Here is a 13,272-nt window from a genome sequence, read left to right on the forward strand (position 1 = left end):
CCTGGCATTTGAACAGTAGCTGATTTCGAAAAGGAGATAATAGTGCATTTTGCTTGATCATGCTGGATCAATGACATAAACAGTATTGTCAATGAATGTAGACATTTATGCAATATTCATAATTATGAATGATAAATCATAAGAGGTAATTAATTTGACATAAAATTAATGAAAAAAAAACTATAAGTGATGTTTTTGAATATAGCACGTGAAAGTAACATATCGAAATTAAATATTTAATCTGAGGTGTGTAATTTCACCAACCGAGAAAAACTATCACAACGTCGCATAAATTTATCACAACGTCACATAAATTGAATTTTTTGTGAGATTTACGTTCATTCACAATTTGGAAAATATATTTCTTCTGAATATTAGAAATGAATATGAAGCTATTCTCCGATAAACACTTCATTTAATTTCGGTTTTCCTCTCAATTATTGAATTGATTCAATAATATTTTACGTTATAGCATTTTATGCTATTTCTTTTACTATTTATAGTTCACAGTGAACTGCATATCACATCAACTGGCTTATATAACATTAGCGTAGGTCCTGATTACCCAATCTTAAAAATTGAATTTCCTTTTGAAGACGAATATGAATATTATATGATATTATCAAATTCAGATCAAAACCTTTATATAAACAAAATGAAACAAAGCAGCATATTCAAAGTCCAAAACTCAACGCTAGAATTTTACAATGAAAATACTTTTATTTTGTTTTTCCAGATTGTTAAACTTTCAAAATCATGCACATTTGTTGAATTTATAATAAACCCATCTGAAAATACACTTTATGAGTATAATGTTTTTAATAATTCAAATAATGCTGAAATTAACTACTGTTTGGTTATTTATAGTCAAAATACATTTCATGCAGACTTATCACTGAGCTCAGAAGAAATTGCACATTTTGTTTATGCAATTTCTGATTTTTCTCAAAATCAAGTTCTTAATGCAAACAATTATGAAATGTTAACTGATATTAATTCATTATGTGTTCAATATAATTGTGCAGATAACGAAACTGCAGCAAAAATTTTAATTTCTAATATTCAAACTGGAAAAGAACATTTAGAATATCTAATGATAAGTAGTAATAGTGATTATCATTATTTCACAAGTACATCAGTTAAAATCGCTGAACCACTTGAAAATTCATTTTTCAGAGGTCTGAATACACTAGAATTATCTAAAACACCACAAAATTTCAATATTCCAGAAGGAACTTACATTGTGTTCCTCAAACATGACTCTATTAAAGGCACAGCAACCAGTGGAAATACTACATTAAATATTTTGGACACTAAACACTATAATGCAATCTTATTCAATACATCAGGAACTCTTTCTTTATACAGCTATTTAAGTGAAGCAACTTGCAGTTTTGTAGTTTATAGTTTTAATATGTCTGTTTGCAAATACATAATTACACTTGGTGGGGATACAGAGTATTCATTGAACAATTCTAAAACAGACGAAACTTGCATTGTATCAGGTTTCATCAAAGGAAGTGTATCAATTACTAACGCAGATTCAGCAATTGCCAAAACAAATAATGCTGATGGTTCTTTAAATAATAACGTTGCTGGTGAATTCACTAATCCTGTTTATTCTATTCTGTATAGAGAAGATAATCCGAAAAAACTTAAACATGTAATCAACTCAAAAGATATCGATAAAATAGAGATTTTCTCAAATAAATCAAAAGACAAAGCAGTTTATATTCATGTTAATTCGTCTGGCATTTTGAACACAGCAGACTGGATACGTCCGAAATACTATTATTTGTATACGATTCCTGCTATTCTATTGGGAGCATTTTTCACCCTGATAGGTTATTATAGAAAAGCAAGACTTTGTTTAGCATACTATACATGTTGGGCCTGCACATTACCTAAATTAACTATTTTTGGATATGCTCGAACAGTAGAAAATTATCCAGATGGAACTGTTACAACACAAGTACTAAAATGCTGTTGCTTTTATAAATATAAGCAAACAAAAAGTCCAAACAAATGCGAAGTAGATTTATGCCAATGTTGTTTATGCTTCCTTCTTTGTGATAGTTGCACTTGCTGTCGTTTCGGATGCTGTCCATATGAAGTTGAAGTTGCCGATAATGATGCCCCTCAAACTAATCAAGAAGATCAAATTGAACAAAATGAGTATTATTCTTCATCATACTCGAGTGATTATTACACGGAAAGTTCACTTAAAAACGTTGAAAATAATAAAGCTGAATCATCTCCTTATAATGATATTGAATCAGCACAAAATAATAACGTTGAACCAATTGTCAACAATAATGAAGTTCAAGATAACAATATTGATGCTGGAAATGGTGATGATGCTAATAATAATGTTGGAAATGGTGATGATCCTTATAAAGTTTGAGATTAAAAAAAAAGTTCGATTTAATCAATTTTTATATTTAAAAATGCGATATTTATTAACTTTTTATTTATTTCTTATAACCAATAATCATAAGAATTAAAATTGAAAAAATTATACAAAATATTATTGTCGGAATTAAGTAATTATGCCTCCGAACATGATATCCCTGTATTTCAATATCAGCTAGCACGAATGTATTCGTTTGTAACTCAAGTAATTTGTATTTTTCTTCAAATTCTGATTTTTCGCGAAGTAATTGATCAGTCAAAGCCTTTTTTTCATTCTCGCAAGCTAAATATTTATTATTCAGTTCTTGAATCCTTGCTTCGAAAGATTTTTGAATTTCTTTCTTTTCAGCTTCTAATTTATGGCAATTTTCCTCCAGAGATCTGTTTTCTGTCATTAGCTCCTCTTGTTTACCTTGTGCTTCTTCTTTACTTGAAATTAATAATTTATTCAACAAATTATTATTTTCTTCTAAAGATTTAATAAGTGACTGGTTTTGTTGGATCTCACTCTCACATTTTCTGATCTGTTCTCTCTGTAAATTGTTAATTGTATTGACTTTTCCTTCAAATTTGAAAATTTCTTTAGAAAATTCATTAAGTTGCTTTTTAATAGATTTTTGTTGTGTTAGTTCCTTATTTAATGCTTCATTTTGTTGATTTAATGAAATAATATTCTTTTGTAATTTTTGGATTTCTTTTTCTTTCTCAGAAATTGTATTGGCTTGTGTATTAATTGTTGATGTTAATTCCTTGATCTTATTAAGTAATTCAGAATTATTTTCGATTTCATTTGTAGGAACGTTTGAATTGTTGATGATTTGTGGTTGTTCTTGTTCAGTGGCTGTTTTGTTTGTAAGTAAAGCTATTATTTCCTTGCAATTAGCTTTCTTTGCGCAATTAACAGGAGACAACTTAAAAATGTTCTCTTCATCGGTCAAATCGATTTCTTTGGAATATTTCGTAAGTAAATATTTGACAAAATTGATGTTTGACTGCAAACATGAAACATGAAAAGGAGTTAAGCCGAAAACGTTCCTAGAATGTAAGATTTCTGATTTATATTTGTTTATGAAGTATTCTGCTAACTGGAAATCTTCATTTTTCGGGTTTGATGCGATAAGATGCAAAGGAGTGTTTCCGAATTGATCAATTGAACTGTAAATGTATCTATTAATAGAATCAAAGTAAGCGGCAACTTGATTTTTCCCAAGAAAACAAGCATATTGAAAATAATTTAATTTATTTTTGGCTTCTAAGGACATTAAGTACTCAATATTTCCAATTAACTCCATGTCATCAACATTATCATTCTCAAATGCTTCTAAAAAGTCATTATTAACTTGTAAATTTAAATTATTTGTCATGAAGAGAAAAAAAAAATATGTTGGAAAAAAAAATTTTGAAATTCTTTTTTCATTAAATAATGATCATTGCATTATTAGGATATATCTGACAATTCTGAAACAAATTTCAATGATATTATCGTACTACTCAATTTTTGTTAACTTTACAAAATGGTCAATCAGAATTTTTTATTTTTATGGATCACGAACCTAAAAAGTGTAAATTATGCCTTTCCAAGTATATGTGGATTGTCTTAATCTTAGTTCCAACTATCATTCGATTAGTATTCCCAATTAAATATTCATCACTTCCAATTCAAGGATTAGATCGTCAAATTCCATTCGACAACAACTCTGATCCAAACTACTTTGCAGTAATGACAGATGTCCATGTATGGTATGATCAGCGCGACAGACATTACGAAGAAGGCTTAGAAATGGCAAGAAAATTGAAATCAAAATATGTTGTGATCGCTGGTGATCTTGTAAACAACTGGAAACCAGGTAAGAAGCAAGTATCATCTCGTAATTATCAAGAACACGAAATGTATCATAATATTACAAGGAATGCCTCACAGTATTTCACAACTATCCTTGATATTTCAGGTAATCATGACATGTGGGATATAAGTTCATTCGATTCTGCCGAAAATGACTTCCCTCAATACTCAAATTACTATTCCAAGATAAAGAACCTTACTTTTGATGAGTTTGCATGTTCCATTGTATACATTGATGACAATGCTTTCATACTACTTAATCCAATGCGATTCCCTCTACCAAGATCTGTTTATGATTTCTATACTCACCTTGATAAGCATTTTCTTGACATGTTCGAGAAGGCAGTCCATGATGCTTCAAATGCTACCCATATTTATGCCCTCCTCCACTTCCCAGTTTGCTTCCTTATTGAATCTTCAAAATCTTCTTCCGGAAAGTCATTTATTCAGATTCTTTCTGAATCAAGAGTCACATTTTTGATTACAGGACACACACATCCACCTAAAACATCACCAATTCATCACAAAAACGCTACAGAAATTATTGCTTGCGATATTACGACCCATGCTGTCGTTGGCATCATTACTGAAGACAATGGAAACTCTGTATACCATACGTTCAATACCAAAGACGAAGTAAAGGCTTTAGTCGTTAATCCGCCACCTTATGATCAAATTGGCGGCCAATCGTACTTTAACGACAACCAGACCAACGTAAAGGTTCTTGCATTCACGAACGATTCAAATACAGAGATTTTGGTCGATGGAATCAAGATGAAATTCAATCATTTTGTCAAAGACGGTTTGGCGGTTTATACGGCCATGCTTCCGGCCAAACAAGGCAAATATAGTTTACATTTCACAGGATTCTTCGAAAAAGAGTTAGAATGCTTTAACGGCAAAGTTGTTGGATCTAGGAAGGAAAATCCAGGAATTATCCACTCTATGTTTGTTCTTGGCTACATATTACTTGGATTCTTCTCATCGATCATGGTTTTCGTTCTATTTCCCTTTGATTTGTCAAATCAAATTTCAATTCTCGGCAAACTTCGCAAGAGGATTGAAATATGGCTCATTTCATCAACATATTGTTCCTTTGATACCCTCATTTTCACCATCTTTGGCTTTGTTGTCCTTAGAACGAGGTTATTGTTAAATCCTCTATGGCTTCGCTTAGTTTTGTTCTTTGTTCTTATCATAATGATTTTTGTTCCATTCGGATTCACCAAGTTCGATGGCAAACAAGGCTTTGTTTCCATGTTTGGGTATTTCTCATCTGGAAAGTTGATGGTTGAACCATCTGGTGCCATTTTATTTGATTCATACATGATACTCATTGTGTTCGCCAACATATTCCTCTCAGCAATGGTTAATGATTACACTAAATTTTCGTTATTAACTGTTGTTGACTTGTCAGTTATCATTATCCAGTTTGTTGGCAACTGCATGCTTATTAATGTATTTATCACACAACTTGTTGGTGTTGCTAAGGCATGGACAAGCATAACGTGGATGTTTACTCCTGGAATTCTGTTTTCTCTGATTTTAGTCAACAGAATAATAAACAGAAAGAAGAGAGTGCAGGATTCTTTGACCGCTGATAATTTGAATCCTTCTACAAGTGACTCAAACCAAACTCCTTATATTTAAATATTTGTTTTGTTTATTTGATTATATATTAAAATTATATCTATATGTATATATCATTTATATAAAATCTATACCTCTATGTAAGGTGGGAAAGTTGCTATAAATCCACATTTTATGATCCATTAATGTTTTGCTTTTACTAGTCAATCCTATCTAGAATATTTTATGCTTTTATGTGTGAAAAAAAATAAAAAAAAATAAAAAATAAAAAAAATGTTAAGGGTGCACTTACGCCCCTATGGCAGGGCCTTCAATTCAGATGTTTAATGTTAAATTTCAATGGCGCTTCACGTCAGTTGTCAAAATTTTGAATATCTAGAAATATTTAAATTTCAATGGCGCTTCACGTCAGTTGTCAATGTAAGTGCAGCCTTAATCCCCTTTAAAATATTTTTGGTATAGAATCCATCAAATTGAATCATTTAATGAAATGATGAAGGCAAAACTTTCAGTGATGATATAGTGCTTGATATCAAAGGAACAAGCACACTCTCAAACTCTCCTACGTTACATTTCAGACGATATATTTGATATCCCAGTTATTTTTGCGCCTAATTTGATATCATATGCTTAGCTTTCATAATTTCCGAGATCATATTTATTTGATCAAACTATACGAGAAATGTTTATAAAATTTTGAGATAAAATAGAAAAATTAATATATTTTGGATTTTCATCAAGATCTGAAATGTCTTCTTCTTTTTTCTTAATAAAGTTAATACATTTATCATTGTTAGATATATCTTTTATTCTGTTATTTATTGTAACTGTTCCTAATGTTTTTGGTGTTTCTTCATCAATAAAACAACTATCAACTGTAATTTGACCTCCACTCCATTCATCGAAATAATATTTAGAAATATTGTTATTTGCGAAACAACAATTTTGTAAATATGCTGTAGCTGAAGATGCTAGGATTAAATAAGAATCAGTATTATTTTGGAAATTCGTTGACTCAATTCGAATTGTTGAAGGTGAGTCAAAAAACCTAACAGGACCATGGCCAGTAGATTTCTCATTATTATCAAAAAATATTGAAAATAAAACTTTTGATTCAGATTTAAAATTATTAAATTGGAAAATACTTATTGCATATACTTTTGATTGAGAAACATTTGAATTTGTGAAATTAATTTTTCCATTTTTTAGGTAAATATTGCAATATCCAAGGAAACTTTCATCTCCACTATTAGTGATTGAAGATGAAAGTATTTTGTTTTGGAATGATTCTTCGTCTGAAACATCTGAATAACAGTAAACACCCCAAGTTTCTTGTGATGTTACTTTTGATGAGTAACTAGTTATTCGATTTTGGACACACGCACCTTCACTCGAGAAGTACAAACTTCCTCCTTGACCGGAGTTACTACAATTAACGAAGTTTGTTGTTTCAACTAAGAGTTTAGTTGTACTTTTAGATGTGCCAAAACGAATTGCTCCTGAATCAATGTTATCACAAAATTCGCATTTGAGAACGTAGTAATTTTCATCACCTTTAGAAAGTTTTTCATTTTTATATACGTAACTTTCGTTTAGAGGGTATTCTGAATAATAGTCTGCCCAATCATAATGGAAAATGATTGTTGAAAGATATAAATTGTAGCGAAAATTCCTTGAACAATAAAATTTTTGTCATTTATTGTCCAAAGTGAAATTCACTTTCAAAAAAAATCTTTACGGTATAATAGAATTATATGATCAATATGACATTAAAAAATGATTTCTAACATTATGGATATTCCCTTTTCCTTTTTAATTTATTTTACGAACTCTTTCAAAATTTTGTTGTTTTTTATTGCTTTTGGAAAAGGTGATAAATTTATTCACTTTTAAACTATGGGTAACCTTTGTACATGCTGTGATCCATGCCGTGATGGTCTTCGTCAAGATTTCGAGCCAAAAAAGTTCATTTCAATTCCTCATGGCTCTAAAACAGACACAATCGAAGTAGATTTCCACAATTTCACGGTGGCTAGCGCGACCAAGCTCTTGCATGATTTATTTGATAGATACAAAGATCCAACATATCATCCTGAAGTTAAGTACATCAATTTAATTGTCGGCGCAGGCAACCACTGCGAAGAAGGAGCTAAAGGAAGAAAGATCTACCCAATAGTTTATGAAGAAGCTAAAAACAGCTATTCAATGTACTCTCTCAAGGATCATGAAAAGAATCATGGTATTGTTGTTGCTACAAGAATCAATGTTGCTGAAACTCCATAAAATAAATTATAGATGTATATTATTTTACAAAAATCTATTTGTTTACCTCATCACTGATAAGTTTTAGGGAATAATTACTAATAATTGATCAGTGAATCATCAAATATAAAATCAATAAATTTCTAATCACAACCAATGGACTGAAATATCATTTATTCAAATTAACTTGTTGAGGAATGAATAAATATCATTTGAGCAAAAAGCTATTCATATTTATTTTCATTATTGTTTTCATTGTCAAATATATTTTGATTGTTTGATGGATCCAAACCTAAAGTTATTGCATGAAATATGATGAACAACTTGAATTTCCTTTATTTATAAAAGCGAAAAAAATAATATTCAAATTTAAAACGAATAAACAAATAATGTTTACAAAATAAACAAAAATCACGCATATGGATCGAAAATATTAAGCAAAAGAGCTGGATTCTTCTTTCCTGGAGAAGATTTGTTTTCAATTGAAGCTCCCCATTCTCCCAATCCACTGAGAGTACTTCCTTTACCTAAATTCAGGCCAGTATTGATTAAGCATAGCTTAGAAACAATGCAATCAAAGTTTTGAGAGCCCATTAATTCTTTAATGAATTCTCTTTCTTCTCCAGTGTAAAGATCCAAGAATTTCTTATCATGGAAGTGAGTTCCTGGGTTAGGAGCATCCAATCTGCATTCCAAAGTCTGTTCCATCTTTTTCGTGATATTATCATAAATATGGCCGGAAGTAATCTTCAAAATCTTCATCATTGTTTCGAAGTTCATCTTAGTTTTGAGATGGTTTATTGGTTGTTCCAACTTAGACTTCAAATCCAAATATCCTGGAATTTTTATTTCTGTTGGCGGAAAATCTAACCTCTTTTCATCGATATAGACAACAACTGTGTTCTCATTGATGTTTCTGCCCTTAATATTCTTTGTAAATGCTCCATAAATATATGGAACCGGAGAATCTAAATATTCAAGCATAGATTCAGGAACAAATGAGACAATGACAGATGTCCATATGAATGGCATAATTATTGTTGGTAAAAATGAAACTGTTTTTGTAATATTGGCAAAATTGTCGCCAATAACTAAAACGTAGCTTCCAAGCATGATTGATTCTAATAATCTGATGTACTGGTCAACGCTGATCCATGACATAATTAAATCATAGCCTACAGCTGATGGAGAATAAGCAATTTCTTCGCGCTTTGGCATTTTCCATGCGAAAGGAGGTACGTTGGAGTAATTAAATCTAATGGCGATTGTTTCATCGAAAACTGGTAAAATCGTGTTGTACAATGCTGTTAAGAAAGCTTCTCTTACAGAAACAGTGGATAAAGGCCAGTAGTTGTCGGGAGTAACGTTTGTTGGTACTGGAGCATTCTCATTCAACATCTTTAAATTGATAACTGTGTTTCGTGTTTGATATTCAATGTTAATTAAAGTATCAATCAAGCCGAAAAACAAATCATGGAACGGATGAGATGTGCAGAAAAGAAATGCACACTTGAACTCAGGAACATCTGTATGATTGTCGCGATATTGTTGCATTTGTTTGATTAAATACTCCGAATTTTTAGAAACTGCTGGATAAGTAAATGGGCAGCATTTGATAATGCAAGCATATACGAAAAATGGGGCTGTACCCTCCATTTTATAGTAAATAAAGGTATCTAAAATTTGATTTGGTTTTCCGATTTCGCTTTTGACTGCTCTGTTTGAAGCAAAATTTCTAGTTCCTGCTGAACATCCTTCAGGGAAAATAAGATTGCCGAAATTGATATCTGCTTCGACATCAGGATAATGATAAAGATTTGTTGGATTATCAATGCTATCTAAATCGTTTGGTCCGATTATAAAGAAGTGATCAAAGATTGGCGCTGCTATATCCCAAGAATTCTTAAATTCACTATCATTAGGTACAAAATCGGACATTTTTTTTTATTTTTGATTTTATTTTTTTCTCCTAACTTTTGGATAACAATCGATTTCAGATCTTTGTTGGATGAATTATCCAAAATCCTATGAACATGGCTGATATCAATCTCCCTCCTGTTGTTTTTTGATCAGAAAAGTCTCTTTATCGAAATTTTATTCAACCCAATTTTTTGATATCTGCTATGTAGATAGAGTAATATATTTGAGTTGAAACATACGTTTTTATAGCCATATCTGCATTTGCTTGAATTACGACTAATTCACATGAAATTTGTATTGTGTAATGAGATGGGCTATGAACTCACCCACAGGTTAACAAGTATCATCAAATCAACTCCGAAATCCAAAGGATATTAAGGGGAATTGCCCAAATTGTGAAAATAATCTTTGTTGTTTTACCATGATCCTCCAACTATTCATAAATTTCTTTTGGTGACATATGGACTTATATATTATTACGAAATGCTGAAATCGGTGTATCCATTTATCATGTCACTTTTCTCTCGTATGGAACTCTTATCTCAACTTCGGGAGCAAGTCCCTACCAGAATTTTAAGATCATACAACACGACATGTTCTCAAATTGAGGAAATTTCTAATTCGGATATATTATTACAGCGCCAAACGATCATGTTAATTTCTCACAGGAGAAAATACAGTAAAAACACATTTAACGAGCATATCCTAAAACAACTAACAACATACCAATATCCCGACGATCCATTTAATGTATTTTCTTCTTTACAAGTGCAAACATTTTCATATTTACTCGAATACCTATGGGATTCACAAGAGAATATTGTGAAAAACATGAAGCTGATATCAACTCTACCCAATTTCAAGTATTTATGTAATATTGGATTTCCAATTATTTTTGGCTTCTTTACCAATCAATATTTATGTGATAAAGCCGCAGATTTCTACATCAGTGCTTCGAAAAATATCAACGTTGATAACAAAATTTCCCTATTTCGCGTATTTTTTTCATTAGATCACATTCAAGGCTTTTCTAATTCATTATTTCGCGAATCAATATGGAATTACTATCCAAATTTCCCAGGAACAGGGTTTTTAGTCGATAAAATCATGGTTACATCACAATATTTTCTTGGTCTTTTACCTGAACCTCATCTACGAATTCTACGCTCATTTTATGATGAAGAAGACCAGATACTGTTATGGACTATTCTCATATTTGATCTTATCGCTCCACAAATTCAATTACAATATTATTCTTCTCCTCTTTGTATTTTAAAATGCAAAGATTTGGATATCGATGAGATTGTCGAAGGACTACATATACGTGCGAAAACAGGAGCCGTAGTCTGTAAAATAACTCCACAAGATTTAGAACAAAGCCAAAACAGTCTTTGTCCAATTTACGTAAAAGACGGTACCGGAGCAACCATCAAAACGATTCTTACGCTCTTTGACGTTCACGAATTACTTAATATGCCATTAATGTTTCCAGCTCATTTACAGTGCGTTTCAGACGTAAATCAGAAGATTCTTGTTGATTCTCACTTCGCATTTTTCACAAAGTTCATGGTTGATACTGAAGAAAAAGGCCATTTCCCTCCAATTTTCTTCAAAGAGCACCAATTCACGAATAATATCAACCAGTACACAAAAATATGGAGTACGATGAAAAAAGAAATAGCAGATCCCGTTGAATTTCTTCTTGGATATCAAAGAAACTCAAAGTATTCCGTAGTTTTCTCAAATGGAAAGAATCAAGAGCTGAAAGATAACGCAATTCAAATGGAAACAGAGAGATTGCTCGTACAAGGCTCGAATTTCGAAAGACTGATGGAAATGATGATGATTAGAGATATAATGTTCAGTTGGAAGAACAGAGCAGCAAGTTATTTGAATCTCTTCAGCCGAGGGCAAGCATTCATCGATAGCGATATTCCGAAAACTATAAAGGAAGTTTTAAACACCCCTGCATCCGGAGAATTAAGGTTTTGGAAGTTCATTAAATACCTATCGTTGGCTGAAGCCGTGGCCTTCTCAAATATTCAGAGTGACATAGAAAAAATTGAGACCATATTTTCCAAACTGATTTATCATAATAGATCCGTACAAATGGATCCTCCGAATAATTCAACGCATTCTATCTTTCTTTCTTTGTCATTTACGTTGACAAGCATCAAAAAAGAAAATTCTTTCTTCGAAAGAGTAGTTGTCATGCAGCACCTCTTCGAAACAATCGAGAATCTAGCAGATGTCAACGATACAGACAAAAAAGAGCAATTAACTATATTTTTCATCGCTGTTTTTGATGTAAAGTGGATTTTGAGGACGGCAATCTATATGAATAGTACTGTCTTCAATGGATCCTTCGAGGATTTGATTCCACAACCTTTCCACCACCAATGGTCTCAATTTGTTCCAAGTTTGTTGTCAATGATCACCGAAGATCGTGAGTTACTCGCGAAATTCATGAGTATGTCAACAACACCTTTAATTAAGTTTTAATTTATTTATTTTTTTATTAGTATATTAATTATTAAACTATCTATCTTTGTTTGTACGATCATTTTTATTTCAACTTTACTAAGTTGACCATCGTAATCTCTATGCAATTGTTTAAATAATGTATTTTTATATTTAATAAAATGAAGAATGAGAGGTTGGTGTTATCACTCTCTAAACCTCTACTATTGACTTGAGTTTGTTTTCATTGAACCATCAAAACTTCAGAAACATTAAAGAAATATACGAACAATATGCTCTGCTCTAATATATTAGTATAAAGAATTGTTAATCCAAGGTTATATCAATGCCTGTAGCAAATGCGAATTTTTCGGTGAAAAAAAAATGTTGAATGTTGAATTTTTCCCTGATATAAGGGTTTCGTTTTGCTAAAATTGTCACTTTTATAGCATATTTGTTTTTGGATGTTTTGCGAAACCAAAAAAAAAACTATGATATACAATGTGTGTGTAAAGAAAATACTTTATTTACTAGTTAAAAAATCATTTGGTATTGATCAAGTTATTTTTTCTGGATAAGATATTATATGGATAATTGGATAGAAAATACAATTATATAATCTTGTACCTGGTTTAATTAAGCTAATTGTCATCAGAAACTTGTAATTTTTATGAATTTCAGATTTTCTTTTCATTACTGCTTTTCTTAATAGGTCAAGTTCTTATTTACGTTATAAAGTATGATATTTACAAATATCAAGTTATCGTGTTTTTTGAGAAATTATG

At 31.1% G+C, this 13,272-nt stretch overlaps 6 protein-coding genes across 6 annotated transcripts, besides 2 other annotated features; 4 read left to right on the plus strand and 2 right to left on the minus strand.

Annotated features, from left to right (window-relative positions):
- Nucleotides 1-979: 979 nt before the first annotated feature.
- TVAGG3_0047630 (uncharacterized protein) lies at nt 980-2,404 on the plus strand (the record flags this gene model as incomplete). Its single annotated transcript, XM_001327053.1, has 1 exon — nt 980-2,404. One exon carries the CDS (start codon nt 980-982, stop codon nt 2,402-2,404), a length of 1,425 nt encoding a protein of 474 aa, XP_001327088.1.
- A 67-nt stretch (nt 2,405-2,471) lies between these two features.
- Nucleotides 2,472-3,776, minus strand: TVAGG3_0047640 (Ankyrin repeat family; the record flags this gene model as incomplete). Its single annotated transcript, XM_001327052.1, has 1 exon — nt 2,472-3,776. The coding sequence occupies one exon, from the start codon at nt 3,774-3,776 to the stop codon at nt 2,472-2,474; it is 1,305 nt and encodes a 434-aa protein (XP_001327087.1).
- A 176-nt stretch (nt 3,777-3,952) lies between these two features.
- Nucleotides 3,953-6,104, plus strand: TVAGG3_0047650 (calcineurin-like phosphoesterase family; the record flags this gene model as incomplete). The annotated part of the gene is made up of 1 exon (XM_001327051.1): nt 3,953-5,905. One exon carries the CDS (start codon nt 3,953-3,955, stop codon nt 5,903-5,905), a length of 1,953 nt encoding a protein of 650 aa, XP_001327086.1.
- A 21-nt stretch (nt 6,105-6,125) lies between these two features.
- Nucleotides 6,126-6,146: a mobile genetic element.
- Nucleotides 6,126-6,146: a terminal%2Cinverted (terminal inverted repeat of Kolobok-N2_TV transposon ID:TVAGG3_0047660).
- An 82-nt stretch (nt 6,147-6,228) lies between these two features.
- TVAGG3_0047670 (SMR domain-like family) lies at nt 6,229-8,315 on the plus strand (the record flags this gene model as incomplete). The annotated part of the gene is made up of 1 exon (XM_001327050.1): nt 7,742-8,128. One exon carries the CDS (start codon nt 7,742-7,744, stop codon nt 8,126-8,128), a length of 387 nt encoding a protein of 128 aa, XP_001327085.1.
- Nucleotides 8,316-8,478: 163 nt separating this feature from the next.
- Nucleotides 8,479-10,060, minus strand: TVAGG3_0047680 (Rab guanyl-nucleotide exchange factor protein; the record flags this gene model as incomplete). Its single annotated transcript, XM_001327049.1, has 1 exon — nt 8,519-10,045. One exon carries the CDS (start codon nt 10,043-10,045, stop codon nt 8,519-8,521), a length of 1,527 nt encoding a protein of 508 aa, XP_001327084.1.
- A 445-nt stretch (nt 10,061-10,505) lies between these two features.
- On the plus strand, nt 10,506-12,580 carry TVAGG3_0047690 (uncharacterized protein; the record flags this gene model as incomplete). Its single annotated transcript, XM_001327048.1, has 1 exon — nt 10,511-12,529. The coding sequence occupies one exon, from the start codon at nt 10,511-10,513 to the stop codon at nt 12,527-12,529; it is 2,019 nt and encodes a 672-aa protein (XP_001327083.1).
- Nucleotides 12,581-13,272: the final 692 nt, after the last annotated feature.

The sequence above is a fragment of the Trichomonas vaginalis genome, chromosome IV (genome assembly GCF_026262505.1).
Source record: "Trichomonas vaginalis G3 chromosome IV, whole genome shotgun sequence".
Lineage (NCBI taxonomy): Eukaryota > Parabasalia > Trichomonadida > Trichomonadidae > Trichomonas > Trichomonas vaginalis.